The 26503-nt window shown below is 39.1% G+C and overlaps 2 protein-coding genes and 1 long non-coding RNA gene across 3 annotated transcripts; 1 reads left to right on the top strand and 2 right to left on the bottom strand.

Moving 5' to 3' along the window:
• Window positions 1-2871: 2871 nt before the first annotated feature.
• Window positions 2872-5772, bottom strand: LOC116251074 (tryptamine hydroxycinnamoyltransferase 2-like). Its single transcript, XM_031625148.2, has 2 exons — window positions 4696-5772; window positions 2872-3507 (listed from the first exon to the last, which is right to left on the bottom strand). Exons 1-2 carry the CDS (start codon window positions 5596-5598, stop codon window positions 3115-3117), a joined length of 1296 nt encoding a protein of 431 aa, XP_031481008.1. The 5' UTR covers window positions 5599-5772; the 3' UTR covers window positions 2872-3114.
• A 7815-nt stretch (window positions 5773-13587) lies between these two features.
• On the bottom strand, window positions 13588-16167 carry LOC116246142 (tryptamine hydroxycinnamoyltransferase 2-like). The gene is made up of 2 exons (XM_031617855.2): window positions 15195-16167; window positions 13588-14320 (listed from the first exon to the last, which is right to left on the bottom strand). The coding sequence occupies exons 1-2, from the start codon at window positions 16092-16094 to the stop codon at window positions 13928-13930; spliced, it is 1293 nt and encodes a 430-aa protein (XP_031473715.1). The 5' UTR covers window positions 16095-16167; the 3' UTR covers window positions 13588-13927.
• LOC126409718 (uncharacterized) lies at window positions 14255-14833 on the top strand. The gene is made up of 2 exons (XR_007572329.1): window positions 14255-14380; window positions 14568-14833. It is a non-coding gene; the product is annotated as an uncharacterized LOC126409718 (long non-coding RNA).
• Window positions 16168-26503: the final 10336 nt, after the last annotated feature.

Here is a 26503-nt window from a genome sequence, read left to right as displayed (position 1 = left end):
GATTTCTTTCGGAGGCCGTTTGATTGATGGAAAAAGTTCTGATCAGTAATATCTTGCAGATATGGGTTTAGCAATTTCCAGGAAACAACTTCATCATTACTATTGAAACTAAAGAGTATAGCAAGATCCACAGTTATGGTCTTCAAGATCGTTGATCGTAGACGAGCTTCTTTTTCCGTCTCAAAGATGAGGTCATTGTCAGTATAGTATCTGATGCAAATTATCGTTAAAATTTATGTTCCAATGATTGTTATATAAGACAACATAGCCATGGCGGTGCACATTGTCCATGAGCAGAGGGTTATTTTCAGATCCAAACGAGAACAAGAAAACCACCTCTTTTAGGAAGCGTTCCAATCTTTGGCATCAAAAGTGATTAAAGAAAAAGGAAGTTGCTCTGTTGTAGAAATTATGGAGCAATTTCCTGTTCACGGATCAGATGGTGGCATGGATGATAGCAGATTGTCTTCAAATTCTTGCTTTTATTTTCCAAACCCAGTTTTTCTTCAACGTAGGCATTCGTCTAGCGACATCACAATTGGACCTGTAGATAAAATACTTCTCATATCTAATGATGCTGTTTCTATTGGAATTACAGGACCTTCTAATGACACAACTTGCATGGTTTACTGTATATGATAACTAGCGTCATGCTAACTTCCCGTACTTTACTGGTTTACTGGACAAGTTCTATTGAATTACATGTATGTAGTTGAAGATTAGCATTCATTAGTTGCGTCTACAGAGGACTCCTGATGGGACCAAGCTCGCCGCGACTCCAATTTTATAGTCAATTTATAGATGATCACGAAATTGAATTTGCAAATAACGACGAATTTGAAAACGTAAACCATGTTGAGGGCCTCTTGTGGTGAGGTATCGAAAGACATCTTGCAACAGAAAGCCATTGCCATGCGGAGAAATCCAGTGCTGCATTCAGCACATAATCAGAGGATGAAGTAACATGACAGAATGCAGCAGACTGTGAAGGAAAAAGGAACATCCGCCAATAAGAGTATATAATATGTATCGGCACCACCAGACCATCTTTTTCTCGGTCGTGGCGTTTGCCATGTTCTGTAAGACTCAAGGTTCCTTGTAGTAATTAATCATGCCTAGATACTCATTCAGTCAATTGTAGTAAGTATGAACTTAACCAGTAGAACAAGAGATCGTGTGGAATCTTAAGTTGCATCCATCAATCTGCCCCAATCTTTGAGACAGATATATGAAACAGCAAGATGTTGTTTCCGTTACCAAATGACCTGTAAGGAGTTGCCATTTTATTAAGATAGTGTTGTCCTCCTAAGACGTGGTCGTCAAGACTCACATTCAACAATATCAAAGAAAAATGGGCCCTCAAAAGTAGATGCCCTATCACAATCTTTTTTTTATTTTACTACATAGACCTTGTCTTGCAGATGAAGCATGGTGGTAGTCAACTACATGAGATAGACCTATTTGAATTGAAAAAATTTTGAAGTGTTATCAATCACGTCAAATTAAGCATGGCCCTTTTCAACTATCCGGCCGGGATAGACCCGTTTGGATTGAAGACTTTAAAATGCAGACTTTTAATTTAGATGTAGCAGGGGGAACGTATATCTTTGTTGTACATTAATAATTTCTTGTTTGCATCTTGCCCATTTTTCAGAACTCGGTTTTTTTAGACAAAGTGGTTAAGATATTATTGTCACCTTTGACTTATTCAGTTTGAATTGAACGCTTCTTTAGATCACGTAGGGGAACCACAAGATTTTACTCTTAATTAGATGCAAATATAAGTACAATCATTAAAAAATCCATCTCTTTTCTCCCTTTGAAAAACAAGAAAGAGAGAGAGAGAGAGAGAGAGAGGGAGTTACTCGATCCCCCTGTACTTATAAGTTGAGATCACAATTATTTGATCAATCAAGTGAGTGCGCAATCTGCTTGAAAGTTTCGGCATGCTCCTTGAAGAGACTGAGAATGAGATCTATGCCTCCTCCCCAAGTCTGATCCGACTTGTTCTTTGTCCTTCATGGGGGAAGGCATGATTGTGAGGACGCCCTCCATAGGAATCCAGGAGGGCAAGAAGGCACAGTGTGTTGCCTTCCATGCCCACTGAAGGATAGAATTCCTTACTCTTGTTGAGTTCTCTAAGATCTATGTAGGACGAGAGTGAGTTGTGTGCTTGAGAGGGGTGCACGCAACAGATATGCACCGAAAAGAAAAAGAAAAGGGGAGTAGTCGCATGACTGATTGGGTGTAGTCGCTCCCAACCTTCTCCACCGCTTCCCTGATCAAATCCGCAAAGGTTCCTGCAATTGGAGAAACAATGGAATATTCTATGCAGGCTAGGAGCCGTGGTTCAGTTGTTTTTGGGCTATGAATTATTGCACCTCAGTAACAGTTCCCGGAAGAACTTTGGATATTCTGGACTCAAGTTTTCGTAAAGCGTCCGCTCATATTGATACTGGCACGAAAATTAAACTTTCAATGATAATACCTTTTTGTCATCTCTCTCTCGTGAGATCTCCAAGAATGTGAAACTGACAATTATCCCCCGAAAGATCATTCCAAGAACGTCATACCTTGACTTGCAAGGTCGCGAGGGAATTTGACACTTCGCCAAGAAGGTGTGTCACTTTTCGGCGAAGGAAGCAACCTGCTCCCCACTACTCCGCCAAGAAGTTGTCACACTTGGCGGCGAAGGGAGCAACCAGATGCCCACTCTCAACAATGATGTGGACGATTTTTAACGTGACAATCAAGTTGTTCTGGAGTGCTAAATAACTAGAATGACCCGGAACGTATAATTGAACTAAACACAATTTTACATATACTTCATTATCCGCTGTTAGACTAATTAGTGGATTATAAATTAAGAACTAAGAGAGTAAATTAAGCTTGATGCGACTCCTTCGTCAAGATACCAGCTACTTCGCCACCCTTGACTTAATGATAAGTTTGAATTGAACACTTCACTTCTAGATGTAGAGGAACCACAGATTCCACAATCATCATAAGGTAGATCTCTTTATTCTTTTGGGAAATAACAAAGGGAAGGCGACAAAAAACCCCGACGAACTTAGAGAGGGGGAAGACTTCTGTGTTGAGATCACAATCGGTCCATCAATCAAGCGAGTGAGCAATCTGCTTGAAAGCTTTGGCGTGCTCCGCAGAAAGAGTGAGAATCACATCTATGCCTGCTCCCCACCTCTGATCAGACTTTTGTTCTTTGTTCTTCAGGGGGGAAGGCATCATTATGAGGATGCCCTCCACAGGAATCCAGGTGGGCAGGAAGGCGCAGGGTGCCCCTCCCCCCATGTCCAGTTCGTGAAACTGAAACCCCAACCAGCTATCCACCTCCAAGTCCGGGCACAGTGTGTTGCCTCCCATGCCCACTGAAGGGTAGAGTTCCTTGTCCTTGTTGAGTTCTCCGAAGTCTATGACTGATTGGAAGTAGTCGCTCCCAACCTTCTCCACAGCTTCCCTGATCAAATCCGCTATGTACCCCAAAGGTTCCTGCAATTGGAAATTGCCATTAAAACGATGTGGCCCGGCTGTTCATGATACATATTAACAGGAACTTCAATTTTTTTTGGACTATTATTTAAGAGTAGACAAGAAAGCACAGATATTCTGGGACCCAAAATAAGTTGCAGATTTTTAAATCCTTGAAAAGGGAGGAATCTAGATAAAAGTTTGAAACACCCACGAAAATGATAAAATTCCGGCCTCATCCATTACCATCGATGCATGCTTTTCTCAACTATAACTCCAATTATGAAAACTATCAATAATGAAGGCATATTGGTTGACCCTAAAACAAGTTTTTCACATAGTTTTAGCTGATCAGGAAGTTAACAACCCATCATTCAAAAAAGACTTGAAGTCCATGTCTTTGAGGTCGGGGTTCCATCGAAACTTAAGTGGGGTACAATACACCTGTGAACGTCAATTAAAGTTTTATTCTCCCACATTTTAAGGTATATATATATATATATATATATATATATATATATATATATACCGAACTAGTCACATTTCCCGGCTGGTTTTTTCAACCTTTTTCCCTCATTTTATCAGCTGCTTTTTTCTTTTCCTTTTTTTAATTGTTCTTTTTCAATATTATTTTTTCCATTACGTAATTAGTAGATTATAGAAAAATGGAAAGACCTAAAAAATCGGTCTCGCTTATAGATTGGCTTGAACATTTTACACCAACGTATATATATATATAAAAAATTGGTCTCGCTTATAGATTGGTTTGAACACACACATATATATATATATATATATATAACTTTTATCCATACACGAGAGAGGGAAAGAGAATATAGAATATGTAAATTAAGTTAACATAAAGTTCTGTACATTGATTATATTGATAAATTTTATTTATATTTAATTTACAGAAAAAATTTATGGAGAAATGAATGAAAACTACTTTAATCTTGAAAAAATAGTTTTACTGGCAACAACTTGTGAATTTTGAATTCAGTTCGTGTGGGTCTCTGATAATTTATCTACATAATCCTTGTTTACTTTGTTGAAAACCTGGTGCGTGAACGATGAAAAAGTTGATCACGACAACGCTAATGTAATATGCATGGGATAACCCACTTCGACGGGATCTTGCTCTTTTGTTTACAAAGAGATGACATGATAGGGACTTGGTAATTGCCAGCTATATTCAAATAAAAACCTCACCTGCACCAAATCTATGGCCTTGGCAGAAGGGAAGGCAGTGAGGACCAGGTTGCCAAAGTAGGCTCCAGGAATGCCCAGCCTCGGCCGGCCACTCACGGACACCTTGGCACTCGTCGCCTCCTCCCCCCCAAGCCCACGAGCCACCGTCACCTTCTTCCACAGGTGTGCTAGCATGCAGACGAAAGTGCTGTGCTTCGAGCCCACCCTCTCCTTCACCTTCCTTATGAACTCGCTACTGTAGTGCACCACAACGTTCTCTATGGGGCCATCCAGCATCTTAGGAGGTGGTGCATCATGATCATCAAGTTCTGCCACATTGCAGAACTCCATCTCTTCATGGGGGAAATCTGGCGTCGGTGGGCTCCTGGGTCTCAGCAGGGACTGGTCATGGATGGGCAGCACCCGAACCGGTTGGTCCCGGACCATCTCCGACCATGACACAAAGAAGTTGCTGATGGCCTGCCCGTCATGAATCTTGTGGTTGCAGCTGACCCCCATCACCAGGCCGCCGCAGTCGAAACGATTGAGCTGGACCAGAAACAGTGGGTTCGTGCCTTGTGCTTCCGGACTGAGGACGGCCAGGGCCGGGCTGGGCTCGAGCGGCAGGAAGTCATCGAGGTCGCCGGCCACGGCTGTCTCGGTAACTGGCACCCCTGACTCGTCATCGAGGTAGACGGCGGGGAATTTGTCTCCGGACAATTTTCCGACCAACATGGGGTAGTGGGTGAGGACCTTGGAGAGGGCATCCTTGATCTTGGCGTTGCTTGCAGTGCCTGGTTTGTAGACTAGGAGCACTTGTATGTGAAGATCTGCGGCTGCTTTGTCAAAGATGGTGAGGGGTACTTTCTTATGGAGAATCCCTTCCGGCTTGACTATTGTGGTGCTCTGGTACTTCAATTCCATGGCTGCGGGAGATTTTGGCAGCTTACTTGAACTTGGTTTCTCTTCACTACGTACTGTATAGGTAAACCCCTCCCCACTTTTTTTTTTTTTTGTCTTTTTGCAAAGAGAAAGAGGGAGAGTGATTGATCGATTCGATCGTTTGCCTATTATTTATAATGATCGATGAGGAGGAAGAAGGGAAAGCAAAGATGTGTGGTTGAGTTTGTTTCCTCAGTGTGATGACGTCCAATTTATAGTGGAGACGTATGTGTTGAAAACTTGAGAGAGTCCAAGATCAATAGCGGTGGACCATGATTTTTTTTTTTTAAATAGTCCTCTGACCTTAGATATGAAAGCAATAAATTGCTTGGTACGAATTGAAGACACTTGTAAAGTTATTCTACAAGAAAAATCTAGTAGATTTGCACATAATTATCGGAAACATTTTTAATATATTTAGAATCAAGTGGCTGAGGCTTACTTATCTGGGGGAGACCGCAACTCCATTTTGATGTCAGGGAGGCTAATAACAGATCTTATTCTTTAGTTTTTATTTTTATTATTATTATTATTTTTGTCTAATGTCTCCATGAGTACTCTGGATGAATTATGAAACTAATTAAGCATCAATAATTCAACTGAAACTAACAATCTCGTGGTGGTTATAGATTCGCTGAAATTTGTATTGTGATTAATCTTCATCAGTTAAAGAAATTAATAGTTAGCATTTGTAATTGTTGTGTATCCACTGTCATGAATAATGAGGAGCTTAATATTAATGATTAATCGCCAATATAGTCTTCAAAATCAAACATGTCTACTTTCAGCCACGAACTTGGAATTGCGAGCGCATTCTTTTCGTCGTTTTTGACTCGGGACTCGATCGAACTCTCTATTAATACACACATGCAACAAGTCGACATATTGTACTTCGTAATAGTTCTCTGAAAAAACTTTGGACATTCTAGACTCAAGTTCTCGGGACATTACTGTCTGCTTATATCCTTGTAAAGAAAAGGAGGAACATATTCATTTCGCACAAAATTGGAAAAAACTATTCCTTTAAAGTATGTTATTTACAACAAATAAATATCAAAGATCATAAATTCATCCTCTTTTTGTTGTTTTTTAATATTTCTCTCATGTGAAGTTTGCAGAAACATTAGCTACGCCATACGATATTTTCTCTCCAAAGAATTCTCCAAGATCCTCCTACTTAGCTTTCACCTTCATCCACTCACTGAACCGAACCATGCTGCAAAATATTTTGACAAGCAAGAAGGCACCCACTTGACCGAAAAGAGAGAAAAAGATCAACATCAAACACTTGGGTGCTTTCACTTCACGCTCTCATGGAACCAAGTTGCTGCAAAACTTGACAAGGAAGAAAGATACCAACTTAGTATCAAAGAGATCAGTGGGGGCAGAGCTAGAAATTTTTCATGAAAGAGGTCGAATTAAAGTTTCTAAATTTTGACAGAGACCAAAATATTATTTTTTAAAATTTGTATATTAAACAACTGAAATTTTCTAAAATTATATGTAAATTTTAAAAAAAAAAATTAAGGGGGGGCGATGATCCCTGCAGCCCCCCTTAACTTTGCCCCTGCCTACATGCTGAAGAATATCATTAACTAGTGAGGTGTAAGAACATATTTCAGGCTTAACAAGGGCTGCAATGAAAGAAAATGTCTCCACATATATTAAACAAATCCTTCTAGTGGTTGCCAGATCTTTGGAAGGTGTTTAAGAGTGCAAGTACATTAAGGGCTAGTTTAGTAACAATTACACGGTCCCATAAATATGCTTAAAGATTCATGAAACACTTTATATACCCCATTTTTGGGGCATATTTATAAAACATGAGGCCATAATAGTGTGTTACTTTTACCATTAAAGTCGTCTCCCCCGTAAAATTGGAGCTCGTCTAAAGTCTAAGAAGGAGCAGGTGGATGGCGGCCACAACTCCTCTGCAATTCAAAAAGTTAGAGAGAGAGAGATCATTCTTATCCCCTCCAAACCAAACCCATAAATGAATATGATAGAGAGAGAGAGGGAGAGGGAGATCATCCTTTCTCCCTCCAAACTAACCATAAATGAATTTGAGAGAAGGAGAGAGAATTTTTTCTTCCGCCTCTGAAACAGCCCTACAACTGAATATGAGAAAGGTAGAGAAAGCTCGTGAGTCAATTCTTTTGGCTTCAATCAATGATGCATGCATAAGCTTTGCCTAAATATTTTGTGGACATCGGCAGCCTGTATCATCGCTTTAAGGCAGTCCGTCGTCTGTTTGCCATTAAATAACCCATGCAGCTGGTAGTGGACGGCAGGAGAATAGGGCCATAAGAAAAGCAGAAGCTTTAATTGCTGGGGTGGTAGGTTGGTAGGTATGCTCCAATATGAAATGGAGAAATCTTCATTATTTAATAAACCATTTTTATTATAATTTTCACTAAAAGCCTCCTTCCGTTTATTCTTGATTACAAACCTCAGTACTTTTATAAACCACCACCCAATACAACTTTATTTCTAAGCTTGCTTCTTAGATCCAAGTTACGGAATCAGTTCAAGGGATTACGAAAGAATAGTGATATGCTTTGTCATAAAAAGTATAAGAGAAACCATTTTTTAACTTCGGAGACAATATTGTTGAAACCCACAAATTTTCTCGACGACCAAATCTTGAGGCCGTTTAATGTTGAAAGGAAATTAATTTAACATCCAGTTATTAAGAAATCAGAATGACCTGAACTTACTAAGTCACATCCCATCGGATTCAAATAAATATCTCACATTCATATACGATGAAAATTGGTTCTTAGCAAATGGTAATGAAGTTTGGATTCAGTTGTTTATTTAAAAGTCGGATTCGAATTCTCAAAGGCTGAACCAACAACCAAATCCGAGTATGGCATAGCAATACGAATCAAAAGGAGTGAACACAGACATTGATTACTGGCAGTAAAGGAATCGCTGATGGTAAAAATGCATCGGAGCTTAAGATGAATCCTGTAGTCCATTAATCAAATATGGTAAGGTGTATATCCCAGATTCTTATAATTTAAATACATGGACTTAATGTTTAAAGTCATAGAAAAGTTAAGGTCCTAAAAAATGAAAACATCTCTGGAAAACATTTCATGCGTCAATAATATGGCTGTCGTATATGGAATCAACGCAAGGTCACAGGTCAACATTTCAAACTTCAATTACGACATTGGCTCAGCCTCCATAAATAGCGGCCGCCCTCCCTTGATGTTCTGTCGCAACTGGCAACCCATGTTTTCTGCGCAATAAGATAAGGCTTGTTAAGGAGTCCAAGTCAATTAAGAATATAAATGGACCGGTTCTAGTCTCTTACTAAGGCAGGACATTGGACGGGGCAGGTCAGGCGTTACCTGGCCTAAGGCTTGACAAAGTCAGAATCAGGCTGTCCAAGCCCGGCAACCATGACTAAAAAATGGCAAAAATTCCTTTCCACATGAAACAGAAGGTTAGAGCCCTTTTCCTGCTTAAATATCAATGTGTAAGCGTTATGTTGTATGTCGCATTTGTAATGTAATTTGTCTGCAACACTTGTAGTCCCATATGGTATGTATCCATGCAGACGGGCCAATATTAACATTTTTGTTGATATTTTTACAAAATCTATCATATGGATATGATATTTACATTCATAACAACTGAAAGTTTGATAAACATGATGTTTCTTAATATATAAATTAGATTGGATTAAATAAAACTGAAACTCCGGTGCTATGAACTAGTTTAATTAAGCATCCCCAAGATGGAATTTTGGCTGATCTTCAAATGGGTACCTGCATGCAAGATCTTTTGGCCAATTTGATTGTCTTTAAACCCACAATCATGCCTACTGCAACAAATGTCACATCGTCTAAGCATGAGGATCCAAACTTTTGGTCAATAAAGCATCCAAGTTCATGCGTAAACCGAGAAATGTCTACTGGATCAATGTGAAACATATACTAAGATCACACATGAAAGGGTACTCTTTAAACATTTGTCTCCACATCTCAAAGTCTAGCAACTTTCTCTCAAAGTATTCTGACGTAGACTGGCCAAGATGCCTACATGATTGATGGGCACAGGTCCGAACGTTATATCTTCGGCTTTGAAACGGACAAAAGCGCTTGCAGGAGCTGCCTCAAAATTGTCAGGGCTGAAAATGCTTCTCAAAGAACTTAAAAGGAGCCCAAGAAAAAAGAAAAACCATTTTCGGATAGGGGTCGATATGAAACTTTGAATTTATATATTGGATTTCAGTGGACTTGGGTCCAATTATATGGAAAAGCTCTACGAGACCGAGACCAGGGTTGTTACCCAAAATCAATTGAAAATTTGTTAATTATATATTTAGTGCCCTATAAAAACAAATTTGCAGCTCTCCACCCCTAATTGAAGCAACATTTTTTGCAGTGAACCAATCTTTATGCTCGCACCAAAAACATGTAGAGAACTGATTGCAGGTCAAGCATTTGACGCCAAATTTGTTAAATAAATTCAAAAAGAAGCTGAACGTTAATGAGGTTAGGTTGACGGAGTATGTCAACAAGGACACCGTAATCCAAGCAGCCAGTGTTGGAGCCAGCTGGTGTTTGTCCACGCCACACCAGCCTCACAAAATTAGTTTATATATATATATATATATATATATATATATATATATTGATATATTTAACTATTATACAAATTAAAGATATTGAATGAGTGTCCTCACCAGACCTTGTTGAAAGTAAATAGCTAACAATAAAATATGAAAAATATATATATCCTCCGCTAAAAGTGGACCCATGTACTGATTGAACATAAATCTCAGTGGAAGCTCCCATTCTCATTAAGATAAGAGATCAGGCTGGCCAATCGGGCCAGGCCGGGCCCGATTAATTCTCGGCCCGGCCCGGCCCGATTATTAACAGGCCGGGTATCGGGCTGGTCCAATACAGTAATCGGGCTCATCTTTGGATTTTTTAATGGGCCGGGCTAGCTTGCCCCGGCCCGATGCCCAGCCCTAATAAGAGAAGCGTTCTAAAATCAAGTACACCTTATTAATTTATTCTTAATGTGCTGGTAACATATTATGGCTTATGGATCATGAATGTTGATTATGTGTAATGTGTTTTTATACACAGAACACATTAGTCATGATTTTTTTCTGAATTTTTATTAATTTCTCTCTATTTTTGCAAGTTGATGCTTATTCTTCATTCATTCATTCATGGCACTCTAACACCCTACTCCTCATCACCAAGCTTTAGCTAGTTTGGGAACTATTTCTAAACCAAAGATAAAGGACATTGTCTGTTCATTGCGGAAAATACTTGGCTAGACGAAGCATTCTTTATCTGAGCACCCCCAGGAATATGCCTTTTCAAGAGCTACCCATCTGCCTTCCAACTCACAAAACTCCATTTAAGTCACCACCAATCCATGGCAGACTCGACAACTTAATAGTGGCAAAGCCGCTGTGGTTGAATGGCCTTTAGGTTAAATGGGTCAATCATGACGGGCACAAATTTGGCTTATTATGGCACACATATGTGGCTGAAAATGAACTCAATTCTAAGCTTGTTTAACAAAAAATAGAGAAAGATAATGAATGGAGATGAATGTTAATTAGTATTTCTGTGAAACATTAGCAAAACTAAGTTTCAAGTTTTTTTTTTTTTTGGGAGATCAAAAATTCAATCCCTGAGATCCCATGGGCGACTGAAATTGCAGGTGAGATGTTCGAGTGAAAAAGAGTGAGAGAGGTCGCGAATCCGAAGAGTTGTCGCTAAGGCTTGGCACGGGGTCAGGATGGCTCATCCCAAAGCTCTACAAAGTTGGGCTCGGGGTGGCCCAAAGTCCTTGCAGGCAACCCAAGCACGGTTCACTTAGTTATTGGGCCAACATAGACTTTATCCCCATGGGGTACCCAATTCAATGTCCACTCACTTGAAACCTACATGTCATATTTTAATATTTAAAAACCCTGAGTGATGTATAAAGGTGTCATTGGTGACACACAAATAGCTTTTAAGTGTGTCATTAACAGCACATGAAGAGTTTTTAAGATAGTCATTGCCAGGGGTGGAACCAGGGGCCCGCAGGGGTGCCGGCCTCCCTTCAAAAAAATGAAAAAAAAAAATACATGTAAATTTTATAAAATTTCACTTGTTTTATATGAAAATTTTGAAAAATTATATTTCGACTCTTACTCATTGACAATTTACCAATTAAGTGAGCCGATTTCTAGTATATACAGCCCAGTCGGTTCTCCAATAGTCGATTTGGGACTGCCCGGCCCGGCAACTTTTATTATCGGGCGAGAGTAGGTGCCAACCAACCAACCCAAGCCTGGCCTGGTTGAGTACTCAACTACCCATGGAGTACCCAGTCCGTTGTTCACCTTTAGTTGTCGCTACCCTTCAAAAAAAAAAGGGTTTGATCCAAAGATGATCCGATAGGCGCAAATACTGCTAAAATTTTTTAAGATAGTTTCAAAATATATAGCAATATTAATCTAGGCTTCTTTATTTGATGGCGTCCCTTTGCATAATCTGCCATTGTTTTTGTCAGGTTTTCGTCTGCAACGCACTTAGCTAGGATTTATACGTTTTTCCTACCTAAGTTTTGAAAGCAAAACTTCTTTTTTAGAATCCAATAGGGCAAGCTTGTACACAAGCATCTTTAAAATATCAGATTTGGTCGTGCAGGTGCAATTGTTCATGGTTGAGTCGACTTGAATCAAAATTGAACAATTAAATTCTTGTCATATTCTGAAGTTGAAAATTTTATTTTATTTTATCTTTAGTTAGAGACGCATGTTTCTCAAACCGCATGTAAATGATATTTTAAAAGTTTGGAGACAAAATGCGACGCCGCGTGGCCATTTAAAATTAGCTCATAAAGTATTTGCTCATCCTTGATTAGGACTGTTTCGGTCCTTACCCGACCCGTGAAAGGTCCGGCAAACTCATAGTCACCGGAACATTAAAAAAAAAAAAAAACACACATCACAAACAGGCCGGGGCGGGGCCAAACAATGAATTAGGAGATTTGAGTTGTGGGTGCACAGAAGAGTGCACGCAACAAATATGTATAAAAAAAAGGAGAGGGAGCATATGTAAAATTTTTTATAAAAGAGTGAACAATTTAGACATTTTTACTTTTTTACAATTTTTTTACCTTTTTTAAAAATTTCTTTTTATTATTTTTATAAAAAGTATTTTGGTCATTTTTTATCCCTATGTACCACTTGCCTCACTCTCTCTTGTAAAGACAAAATTGTAAATTGACAAGTTAATCTTTTGAAAAACTTGAAAGTATCTTTAAAAAAGTTTTAGGGCCGAAGGACTAAATTAAGGAGCACTATAACTCCTTGTATGCATAGAGTGTTTAACGACTAAAATATCTTCATAAAAACGAATAAAAATGATTTTTGAGAAAGTGAATTATGAAAATATTAAAAAAACTAAAATGTACATAGCTTTCAAAAAATAATAATAAATGCCACCACCTCCTTAACCTAAAATAGCACCAGTTAAAAAACAAAAACAAAAACAAAAGAGCCATCCTTATAAGGATAAGGATGAAGTCAGAAAACCAAAAAAAAAGGAAAATTTGCTTGTTTGAAAATTACAAAAATGTTCTAAGAAAATTAACTGCCAGAAAGCAGGAACAGACTGCAAAATAGTCAGCTATACAAATCCCACATCCCAATTGATCGGACAGTTGCAGCGTCGATCTAAAATTCACGCAAACACGAGACGTGACATTTGCATAGATCGACCCTCCGCGGTGAGAAATGATGGCTTTTTTTATTTGAATATTCTTTTATCACCTTGTGACTTATTTCTACTTGCTTTCATTCTCACTCGCTTTTCCTTTTGCTTCTCAATTATTGACTTAAGTCACAGAAAAAAACAGACAAGAAAGAGATGGCGAGAGAGAGAGAGAGACGCGCAACCACAACCAGGGAGAAAGAGAGAGAGAAGATAGGACAACTGCTACCAACATCAAGCTCAAGCAGTAACTCTCAATCAAAGTCAACACTCATCAATTCCATCAATTCTTTCTTATCAGGTGAGATATTTTTTCTCTTTTCTACTTGATTCATTGGGGTTTTGGGGATTGGATTAGAAGACAAAGAGATAGAAAGAAGATAATAGTAAAAATTACACTATCATCTTCTGAGAATTAAAGTTGCGTTTGCTCTGTCATCCTCAGGTCAATGTTCATATGGGACGGATTATGAAAGCTTCTGCGGACTTCACTGGCTAAAGCCAAGATGACACTGGAAAAGATTAGAAAAGAAACACGAAACATGAAACATGAAGATATATCATATTCAGTCTATGGAGTAAGCAATCTTTTCGAAGGCGGCAGCATGCTCTGGAAGGAGGGTCACAGTGATGTCGACGCCGCTTCTCCATCTGTCACTGGGGCCGGCAGCTTTTTCCGGCGAGGGCGTGGGGGCGATTATGGCGAGACCTTCAACGGGTATCCAGGAAGGCATGAAGAGGCGGGGTGCACCTCCACCCATGTCCACTTGGTGAAATTGGAAGCCCAGCCAGCTATCCACCTCCAAGTCAGTCGACAAAGTGGCGCCGTCTGGACCTGCTGAAGGGTAGAGTGCCTTGTCTTTGTAAAGTTCCCCAAAGTCGACGAAAGACTGGAAATACTCGCTCCCAGTTTGCCCCACAGCTTCCTTGATCAACCTTGCACCATAACCTACATCCTCCTGCAACCAGAAAATCCAAAAAATTAATGTAATGCACCGAATTGTCCACTCATCTGAAAGGTTAGATTTTTTTTTTTTTTTTTAATTGCAATATATGTATATATGTTTTCCCCGCCTATATATATGCAAAAGAAGAATACAAGTGATGGGGAAATATATAGCGAAAGAAAGAAAGACAGCAGCTTAATGTAGAAATATCTTTGCCAATCTGTGAATCTCATGATATTGGATGTTTTTCATTATTCAGCAGACTGAAACCAGATTCATGAACCGGTACCCATCTTCTGACCTCAGCAGCCGTTTGGTATAATTTGGACTTGGACATGGCCGTCGACGACACTTTCGTGCTTGAATTATTGCAAGAACTTTTCTTTCTTCTTGTCTCGGTGGATATAGAACATGGACAAGATCATTTATTTTGGGGACTTGGAATGTCATGTAACTTGTAAAAGAACCCTAGCATTAGAGTTTTACGTGTAGTGGTTTAATAGATCTACAGCTAATTTGGCGATCCTTGGCTATTGGCTGCTTTACTTTTCAATATAAAACCAAAAAGCAATATGCAACAAGCCTAGTGGGGGGGATTGTTGGAGGACTATTCAGAGATGGCCAAATTTCTAGAAGCACCACGGCGGCTAGCACCAAGAATGTATATATAATATATTCTTTAAAATATGTGACGTTCTTTCCTCTTTTCATGTGAGTGAAGCATCTAGAAGTACGTGCACTTTCTTTCTACGCACCTCGTCAACGCCAACTCTTTGCTTCAAAGATAAAAGAAAAATAGAAGAAGAAACGATATCCAATTTCATGAACTCCAAAGTTCCTACTTCCTAGTGGCCAACACGCTTTACTTTTCCATATGCAAGCTTACCTGAACCAGATCCTTCACTTTAGCGGCCGGAAATGCAGTGAGAACCAAATTTCCGAAATAATCGCCGGAGACCCCCAGCCTCGGTCGCCCGTTCACGGACACGCGGGCACGGGTGATGACTTGGTCGTCCAGGCCACGGGCAGCGGTTACTTTCTTCCACAGGTGAGACAGCAGGCACTCAAAGGTGCTGTGCTTCGTCTCCGGCCTCTCCTTGAGCTTCATAATGAAGTCATACGAGTAATGGACCTGTACATTTTCTATGGCGCCCTCGTAGATCTCAGGCGGTTGATCATCACTCGGCGGCGACATGGAGAACTCCATATTTTGGTGTGGGTACTCCGGCATGGGTGGGTCCCTGGGCCTGAGCACCGACCGACCATGTGTAGGAATGGGGCTGACCTCCTTTTCCATGATCAATTGAGACCAGGTGACATAGAAGTTGCTCATTGACTGGCCATCAGCGACCGCATGGTTAGCGCTAAGTCCGAGCACCAGGCCGCCGCAAGCGAACCTAGTAAGCTGGACCATGAGCAGTGGGTTAGTCTCTTGGGTGTAAGGATGGAGGATGGAGAGCTCCGGGGTAGGCTTGAACGGAAGGAAGTCTTCGAGATTCCCCTCCACCGACATCTCGGAGACCGGCGCTCCGGCTTCGTCATCGAGGACGACGACCGGGGGCTGGCCGGACAACTTCCCAGCTAGCACTGGGTAATAGGTGAGAGCCTTTGCAAGAGCAAGCTTGATCTTGGTGTTGCTGGCTGTGGGGGCGTCGTAGACCAGGATCGACGCTATGTGCATATCTGCGGACGCTCTGTCGAAGATGGTTAGGGGTATTTTTCCATGAAGCCTCGTTTCTGGCTTGACCCATGTGGTGTTCAGATGCTTCACTTCCATGGCTACCATTGCTCCACCCGTTATAGCCCTCTTTGCTTTGGTTTCCTTTCTCAATGGTCATATATATAGTGCTCGGATAATGGAAGATCAGAGAGAGAGAGAGAGAGAGAGAGAGAGAGAGAGACCTTTCTCGGAGTAGGTGGATGGGACCTGCATTTGAACCAGTTGCTTTACGTGGAAGGCTTGCACTGTGCAGAGTCCCATCGTATTGGAGCACAAGGAACACTTTTTTTTTCAGGAAGTAATCAAGGAATTACATGGCTGAGCTTTAGACTCAGTAATCTTCTAATTCTGTGGGAAAGAGTAAGATTGCAGTACTTTCTAGTTAAGATGTGGAGTTCTGCTGCCTTTCCATGGGACCAGTGCTTGGCAAAGCTCTTAAAATACTAATAGTAGTAACGTGAATGGGTAGGGCAGTGATTCTCACCCTCTTCTCCTTTCCCTCCCCACTTAAGCTTGACGTCATATGTGCAGTAGGTTTCTCCCGCAACGTCTTATACGATAGAGACAGGGGAATTGGCCAAAACAATCGGAGCCGTTCCTCAAGCGTTTTGTCATGAAGTGGATCGGCGAAAATCATGGAGATTTTTGTTCTAAATCCCCCTTCCCGAGGATTGGATTTCATTAATACCGAAATTTGATGTGAGTAGCATAAGATTGACACTTACATGTAATTCTTTTCTTTCTTTTGGTAAATAAAAACGTCTTTCGTTGCAGTTTTGCTCATGTTCAATTTCCTGCTGGCCATGATAGTTCCAGTTACAAAAAGTAAATATCTTTTCTCTCTCTCTCTTTTATATGTATATTTGAGATGTCCCCTTTTAAAGGAGATCATATGGTAGATATTAAGTAAAAAAAAAATAAAAATATAGTTGTACTTTTACAAGACTGAGATACTTTTCAAAAGAGGCAATGAGTTTTGATTAAGCTTCCTCATTTCAGAAGTCGTCGAAAATCCAACTAGTTTGAGGGTTTGATAGCTACTGGTTTGCCAAGAACGAAAGATGTAAAAGTGATGAAGATTATAGAATCAACAATGAAGGAAAGAAACAAAGGGTGTCGATTGGTTCACATAAGCTGCCAAGGATCCCAACAACCCATACGTAAATGAACCAGAATGGACCCATTCTAGTCCACCCAACGCATTGTTTGATTGCAGATCAAAGGACTTAGGTTTGATGTCCACTAAATGTGTTGTTACCATTCAATTTGTGGGTACCTGACCATTAGGCGCCTGATTCATGTGGAATCATATTGGCCATTGATTTTTTCAAGATGGATGGCTGAGATAAAATCATATAGAAAAACAATTGTTAGTTAATGTTAGATGACTAAAATATATTATCTCATTTTTCTTCTTCATTTTCTTTTGGCCTGTCATCTTGGAAAGATGAATGACCAAGATATATATATATATATATATGCAATGTCTAAAATGTCGATGAGACTTATTACGACATGATTATTTCATGTTTGGTCATACTTTAGAAATTGGTTACCCATAGAGTTGGATTAGAAAAGGAAAAATCTCATCTCACCAAAACATTCAGAGTGGAGATTCTTGCAAGTGAACGCCTAGTGGAATTTTGAGAGCACCACGTAGACTTGGGAGAGACACTGGCTGGTGGCGCACTTTGACATGAATGGTGTAAAACCCTTGACTTCGCAGCTGCCACTACCTTTTCTTTTATTGCTCTTTCCCTCATTTTCTTAAACCCCAAAAACTTCTCCAACAACATATCCAATTTTTTCCCAAAACCCGACGCCACAGAGTTTTAGTAGGGTTAGGTGTAGAGTGTTTAAATTAGTTGAGACTAAACCTTGCGCGTGGCTCTCTTTCTTTAGTTGCTCTTTCCTTCATTTCTTAAATGCAAAAAAACAGCTCCAACAACATATCCATTGTTTCCCAAAAGCAGACGCTATAGAGCTTTAATAGGGTTAGGTGTACAGTTGCTTAAATTAGTTGTGACCGAGAATTTTTATAAAGGGGTTGAATTATAGTTTCAAAATTTGTATGAAATATAATTTTTTAAAAAATTTTATTTAGGATAGATGAAATGTTTTAAAATTTACGTGTGAATTAAAAGAAAAACAAAAGTGGGTAGGTCATGAACCCAGCCGCCGGCTTTCCTGTCTCCGCTCCTTGGTCCAAATCGGCTTTCCTGTCTCTGCCCCTCGGTCCAACCAGGTAGAGCCGCCCCAGAATTTACAGTGAAACATTTAATGAAACGCTTGGAGAAAGTAGAATTTTCATGGCCCCAGTAAGTGAAGTGAAAGCGCCGGTTCTCCGGGGAGTTGAACTTCGCGTCAATGAAGCATAAGGCCAAAGAGAGAATGAGTGGAGATGGCGCCTCACTCGGCAAGTGAAGACAGAAAGCGCTGTGAAAGCAGACCTTCCATGGCTGCGAGATGCTACCAATCCTCTTAGCTGTGCAATTTTGAATTTTATGCAAAAGCAATTATTGTCGGATCTGTCAATTTCTCCGCACTGTTTGATGTTTTGTATCACAATCAATTTGCTTTTCCTTGTTTTCTATTTTCATTTAGAAAAGGTCTCAACAGTTCACTGCTTCAGATAAGTTAGGACAAAAAAAAAATTTCATTCTACCGTCCTACTTCCAAAGCCGAAGCCTTCACCCATCCCCCAATCCTCTAGTCGCGTATCGTATATATAAAGCTGAGATTGAAGCAACAAATTAAAATATGAGGAAATGAAGACATTTTTCTGGGGAAGGTAGGGCTCATTATTTTATGTAGCTATATGGACTCCAACATGTTCACCATCGAGAGTTTAGCTGCGGGTAATTAATTTATATTTGAACAGTAATCCTGGTCTAATCTGAATCCACCTAATCGGATTTTATAAGAACAAGCAAGTATAGCATGGTAATCGAGTTGGGTTTTCTTTTAAATTCCTTTTTTCAACTGCAAACCAAATCCAATTGCTATCGAGTTCAGATTTCATATCTGATTGGTTTGCCGCCTGAATCAGATGAGGATCCGAAATGGGTTTTCCCTCAACATTGTCTCTTTGGACCAAATCAAGCAATCTACTGGATCATGTAGAAGTGGGTCATACGGCTAATGATGAAGCAGGTCGACCATGATCCAACTTGCAAGTGAAAGTGGTAGGTCCTAAGATCAAGATATGCCATTTTTCAATTTTAGAAAGCACTAAACTTTTCCTTTTGCTATGATTTGTCATATTGATTTTCTAATCCCCTGCCGGTCCAATTCGTCGAAGAGGGCTCAACAATGGCATCATACACAATAAAAAAATTACAATAGATTGATGAATAAACCAAAAGCCAAGTCATCTTTTACATTAAACTAAGATTACCAACTACAGTGAAAGCTACATGCCGTAAGGGTCAAGAAACTTTGGCATTCATGCATTTAAATGGCCCTTTGCCGGCATGAAGAATGAGTCCTACATGATAATATTTGAAAAACAAAGTCAGGATCCTGGAAAGACCTCCAAAAGAAATTCTTATATGAATGATGTGGAACGTTGTGGACCTTCCCCACCCACCCCTCTTCATTAGTCCTCTCCCACTTAAAACCTACTTCACTTTTTCTTTAAGTTTCTTCTTCTTTTCCCAGATGGCTAGACAAGGTGGAAGCGACTAACTTACATCACTGCTGAAGCCATTGACAACAACTCCCAACCATAGCTTTCGCCATAATAGACGTTTAGAGTATAGGAAAGTTAAATTCAAACACCAAGCCTTTTTTTTTTTTCTTTTTTCAATACTCTATGACTCTATACTTGCTAACTGGGAAATGGTCAAAATCTTGTCTGCATTTATTTTACTTGGGGATAACAGTTGCAGATGTGTTAGTTGTGAATTATATGCACCAATTCTTTCTTGGTTGTTAAGGCAGAGTGAGACTTGGTTGCACACTCTTGGCGATATTAAAACCTATGGCTACCGCCCAAGTACCCATCAAGCGAAGCGGGTCATGTATGTCTTACTCTCCTACACCAGTATGGTTAATGACACTCTCACTGTCGGCATCGAGAGGCAACCAGCTACAGCTTTCTCATGAGGTGATCATTCATGCTACGTTTTGAGCTCTGAAAGGGCGCATATATTCTGGGAAACAATAATTTTGATATTCAAACTAAACGTCATCACGGTGTCATGACCGTCATGGTGATAATAGAATTCATGGCGAAAGAAATCCTAGTTTAACCTAACAACTCCATATAATTAAGTTGCATATGAACCATTCGTGGTAGTTAACAACTCCATATAATTAAGTTGCATATGAACCATTCGTGGTAGTTAGGGATGGATGGTTCAGATTCAAATTGGATGTATTTTTCACCATAATCGATCTATTGGACGTCCACATATTCTGATCAAATTGGATCTGAATATAAATGAAGCCAAGTCCATATCATACTGAATTAAACCCGATTTTAAATTCATAAATCTGAATCTGGTACCATTAATCTGACTTTTTTTTTGTTGACGTTTGAATCTGTTTAAAACTTTTAAATATACAACCGAAATTAGATTAGATTATGACATGTTAAGAACCAACTCTGTACAAATGTATAGATATTGGATAAAAAATAATTTATTTGAAACTGAATTTATTCGGATGAGAATTTTCGAAACTGACTGGCTATTTATTTAAAATTGAATCCTTATTCAAATCTGAATGAATGTCGAATTCTTTTTCCGTATCCGACTGTTGTGTAGCAGTTTGGTCGATTAGTACTAGTCCAAATCAAATCGATTGATATCTATAACAGTAACAAAAGCCTAAGTTGCAACTTCTTAAATTGGATGTTCTCGATCTAAAACTATTCAACCAAAGCAAGTAGTTATTATTCCAGGGCCTCAAAGAGAGGCCACAGCCCTAGTGTGCCCTCTTATCGGGATTGACAAAGCATGCTTCGGAATCATTTATGGTCCAAAAGTCTAGTGGACTGACTCCACAGGTTTTCTAACACAAACTACTTGAAATAGACCGCCTTGCCGTCCAGTAAGCTATATTCCTAAGAACTCTTATGATGGATTTTGAGCATATATAAAAAGTTTATAACCCACTAGCAAGGTTGAAGGACTTTGTTTTGGGGGGAACAGGCAGCAAAAAAAAAACAAAAAATGGATCAATTACGTGCCTTTTGCGAAGGCTAAGAGACAAATCTTTTTGAATAAGTGCGATCGGTAAAACAACTTGAACATTTGATGTTGGTGGAAGAGGGAGTTCATATTTACAATTTGAAAGTTACTCTGGTTAAATTTGAGCAGTCAAGTTGGATCGGAGCCACGAAAAAAGTGAAATTGAGTCTATTAATCAACGATTCTGTCTGCTGAGGGGAACGCTATCAGGCGCATCGTCTTCATACTGTGGGACCTCAACAAGGTCACATGGAAACAGAAAGTGACACTGTATACGTTCATTCACGACAGTAGTTTCAATGTGGAAAGATGGGGTGTTCGAAAGTGAATGATACCGGAAAACCAGGTTTTGCCGTATCAAACACCAAGCCTGCTTTTTTTTTTTTTTTCAATAGTCTATGACTCTATACTTGCTAAATGGGAAATGATCAAAAAACCTTGTCTGCATTTATTTTACTTGGGGATAACAGTTGCAGATGTGTTCGTTATGAATTGTATGCATAAATTCTTTCTTGCTTGTTGAAGCAGAGTGAGACTTGGTTGCTCTTGGCGACCATGGTTAATGACAAAAAATGTTCTTGAAAGAAATTTTTTTTAAATCGAAAAAAGTAAAAAGACTAATAACGACATTACTTTTTTAAATAATTTCTAAAATATCTCAACTCATTATTGCCTTTTTCTTTTGAAGTGTATGTGTTGTGTGCACCGAGAGTGACACTCTCATTGTCGGCATCGAGAGGCAACCAGCTGCAGCTTTCTCATGAGGTGATCATTCACGCTACGTTTTGAGCTCTGAAAGGGCGCATATATACTTATATTTTGGTTCTGGGAAACAATAATTTTGATATTAAAACTAAGCGTCATGACGTTATCATGGCCGTCATGGTGATAATAGAATTCATGGCGAAAGAAATCCGAGTTTAACCTAACAACTCCATATAATTAAGTTGCTTATGAACCATTGGTGGTAGTTAGAGATGGATGATTCAGATTCAAATTGGATGTATTTTTCACCATAATCGATCTATTGGATGTTCACATATTCTGATCAAATTGGATCTGAATATAAATGAATCCAAGTCTACATCATACTCAATTAAACCCGATTTTAGATTGGAAACTGATTGGCTATTTATTTAAAATTGAATCCTTATTCAAATCCGAATGAATGTCGAATTCTTTTTCCATATCCGACTGTTGTGTAGCAGTTTAGTCGATTAATACCTAGTCCAAATCCAATCGATTGATATCTATAACAGTAACAAATGCGTAATTTGTAACTTCTTCAATTGGATGTTCTCGATCTAAAACTATTCAACCAAACTTTTGTTATTGAATTTAGAGCAAGTAGTTATTTTTCCACTGCCTCAAAGAGAGGCCGTAGCCCTAGTGTGCCCCCCTTGCTTCTCGGGATTGATGAAGCATGCTTCTGAATTATTTATGGTCCAAAAGACTAGTGGACTGACTCATGACAGATACCTCAGGTTTCCTAACACAAACTACACTTGAAATAGACTGCCTTACCATCTAGTGAGCAAGGACGGAGGGAGGAGGGGACCTGCCTAGAACGTGGCCCCCTCCAACTACTTGAAAAAAAAAAAATTACATTACAAAAATTGAAAAATTTTGGTTGGGTGATGTATTTTTATATTCGGATTTAGTTTGGCCCTATCCGGATTTAGTTTGGCTTGACCCAGATAAGTTCGATGAACTGTTTGGCCTGCCCCCTTCGATGAACTGTTTGGCCTGCCCCTGAAAAAAATCCTAACTCTGCCCCTGCTAGAGAGCTATATTCCTATGGACTCTTATGAAACCAGTAAGGGTGCACTGCCCTTTTTAGCATATATAAAAAGTTGATAACCCACTAGGAATTCCCATTCGAACTTTTAAATTCACATCTGAATCCGATTTCGATTTATAGAGCCCTCCTTACAAGGAGAAATAGAAAATAAAAAGTAGACTTTTGCGAAGGCTAAGAGGCAAATCTTTTTGAATAAGAGCGATCAGTAAAACAACTTGAACATTTGACGTTGGTGGAAGAGGGAGTTCATATTTACAATTTGAAAGTTATTCTGGTTGAATTTGAACTGTCAAGTTGTGTCGGAACCACGAAAAAAGTGAAATTGAGTCTATTAAGGACCGCGAAAGCTAGGATACAGATCTTTTTGAACAAGAGCGATCAGTAAAACAACTTGACCATTTGATGTTGGTGGAAGAGGGAGTTCATATTTACAGTTTGAAAGTTATTCTAGTTAAATTTGAGCAGTCAAGTTGGGTCGGAACCAAGAAAAGTGAAATTGAGTCTATTAATCAACGATTCTGTCTGCTGAGAGGAACGCTATCAGACACATCGTCTTCATCCTATGGGACCTCAACAAGGTCTCATCGTTGTGATGTAAAGAGAAAGTGACATTGTATACGTTCATTCATGAAACTAGTTTCAATGTGGAAAGATAGGGTGTCTGAAATTGAATGATACAGAAAAACCAGGTTTTGCCTTCAAAATTAGGTTTTTGGGGGGTCTTCTGGTGTCATCAAAACTGTGTTTGAGAAAATCTGAGTATTGATAAAACTTGGTTTTGTAAAAGGAAGTGCACCCTTGAGGCGAAAATTTTGGTTGAGGAGCACTAACCGATCTCCAGTTTAGGAGGATGAATGCTTGCAGGGCACTAACTTAGGTTTGGTGTAGATACCATATGTGGCTGGACCTAGCTGAGCATTAGTCCAAGATACATGATTTCATGGGCTGGCGTGGGCAGTGGCTCACACCAATCACACAGTAATTCCGCTACTACCTAGATGAACCATTTACAAAGAATGATAAAAACAACTATGGCAATCCAATTAATTCTTGTTAGAAACTTAAAAAAGTGGTGGTAAGCACACATCTGTGTCAGAAGCATCATCAAGGGTTTGGTAGGAAAAAAAAAAAACTGTATCTTAGGGGTCGTTTGACAATAGAAATTGTCTTTTATGGTCTATGAATTTGATTCAAAGATTGAACCATAATGTAGCATAGTGTTCCATGAATCTAATCCGGGTTAAAGAGCTACAAAAAAAATTATTCTCTTTGTCAAACAACCCATTAAAATAATAATATTTTAACAATGGAAAAAGTCAAGAAATAAGAAAATAATATCTTAATAATGACTGATTCTCTCCGATACACAGCGTCGCATAAATTTCCTATACAAGACTGAATCTGATTTGTACAAGAATGAGGAATACATAGTGTGAAAGGGAAGGCTATGTAGAAAAATTAGGTCCCCTAGCGTTGCCGGCCCTATCCCTATCTTATTTGAAATTAAAACATCTCCACTTTGGAATTACTGCCATGATTTGTGGCTAGCATTTGGTGCACTTGACTAAGTAAAAGGATGACCACATCGTCGCTGTTGTGTGCAGTCATGACCTCACTTCACATCATTTTCTCGGTGGACTTTCTTTTCCAAGGCAAAATTAAAGTCCACCTCTGAGTTATTATCAACAAACTTTCGTCAGCATGTTCACATAATGGTTGAGATCCAATTTCAACGAAACCAACTTCATTTTAGAGCCTTGTGGTGTAGGGCAGAGCCAAAAAAAATTTCATTAGGAGACGAAAATTATTAAAATCATTTGCAAATATATTTTCACCATCAATCTCTAAACATTCAGGGGCCCATGGAGAATCAGGTGGTTGGTACAAAGAGAAAGATAGAGAAATATCAAGTTAAGCAAGTGCTTTTAGATTCATGACCTCATTCATAGTTATAATTGTTGAGCAACTATAACCAGGATTATGTTGATCCATGCTGGGCGGAGTCCCATTAGATTACGCAACAAGATTACATTAAAAATACACTACAAAAATTTATAGCTTAACCCAGCCGCATTGCTTAGTCAACTCGCTGACCCATTGACCCGGTCGCCTATCGATCGGAGTCCAATCTCTGGGTTCGTCAACTATGATTTTTATTCTACCAAGTCTTCGTGCTTATCCTCGTTTAGACTTTTTTGGCTCTGCATTGATGTCGTTGATCTTAGCAAAACCACGAATATGAGAACTTGCTGGGAGAAGGAAATGGTTTAGCGTTATCAACCTTTTACGAAATTCTCATTTAAATGCTAAATGTCTGTCAATTAGGGAGTCGCCCGGAAATCAAATGCATGTGGACTAGCTGGGCCAAGTTGTAAGAAGGAGCTTCGCTGAGGATGTTACAATGACATTGCACCGTAGTTGATTCTACGCAAAATTTGCTTCTGTCATTTGATCTGTTATTGCTTTGCTATACTTCTTACTAAAAAGCGTAAAACTGATTATGGTTAACGATCCCTTCTATTCAATAGGTACATGAAAGACAATTAGTTTTTGTTTCTCAAAGGAAATGGTTTTTGTACTCATGAGTGGACAATCCTCAATCCAAATTCAAGTTTTGAGATTGTATCTTATTAAACACACACACATATATATGTGTGTGTGTGTGTGTATGAGTGTGAGTGTGATTTTCATGTTCAAAAACTTAAAACGAATCAGCCAAAGAACACACACACATATATATATATATATATGTGTGTGTGTGTGTATGTATGTATGTGTGTGTGTGTGTGTGATTTTCATGTTCAAAAACTTAAAAGAATCCGCCAAAGAACACACACACATATATATATATATATGTGTGTGTGTGTATGTGTGTATGTATGTGTGTGTGTGAGTGAGAGAGAGAGAGAGTGTGTGTGTGTGAGTGTGATTTTCTTGTTCAAAAACTTAAAAGAATCCGCCAAAGCACATGGGTTTTCAGTATATTTTAAAATAATTTTAAAATGAAGTATCTGTTTCCTCGGCTTATAAAATCCAACCCGCAGAACCAAAACTTCTTGAGTTTGTGTTGTATTGAACATGAAATCATATCCATATAACTGAAATGTAAACTCGGCTTTTAACAGGATGATGATGTGCATACAACTCCGATTTTGAAATTCACTTGAAGATTTTTATAGCAAATTTCCATCTTTTAGAGAAAGACTTTTCATAAGGATAAGTTTATTTACTTGTTTTCTAATTAACACCAAATTAGGCTGACGGCTTTTGGGTATGAACAACACTGCGGAGGGCGAAGGAAGGGGAAGGAGAGAACTATTCTGCCAAGTCATTCATAAGATAGGAAGCCCTTGAAATGACTCCTAAAGAAAAAAAATTCTTTTTCTTTGTTTTTTAAGTTGTTTTCTATGCCATAAAATGAAAATTTAAATGAAAATGTTGGCAACTTGTAGCTACATGACCTCAAAAGCGCGAAAAAT

This window comes from Nymphaea colorata, chromosome 1 (genome assembly GCF_008831285.2).
Source record: "Nymphaea colorata isolate Beijing-Zhang1983 chromosome 1, ASM883128v2, whole genome shotgun sequence".
Lineage (NCBI taxonomy): Eukaryota > Viridiplantae > Streptophyta > Magnoliopsida > Nymphaeales > Nymphaeaceae > Nymphaea > Nymphaea colorata.
The sequence above is the reverse complement of the archived record's forward strand: the minus strand, read 5'-3'. Positions and strand labels throughout refer to the sequence as shown.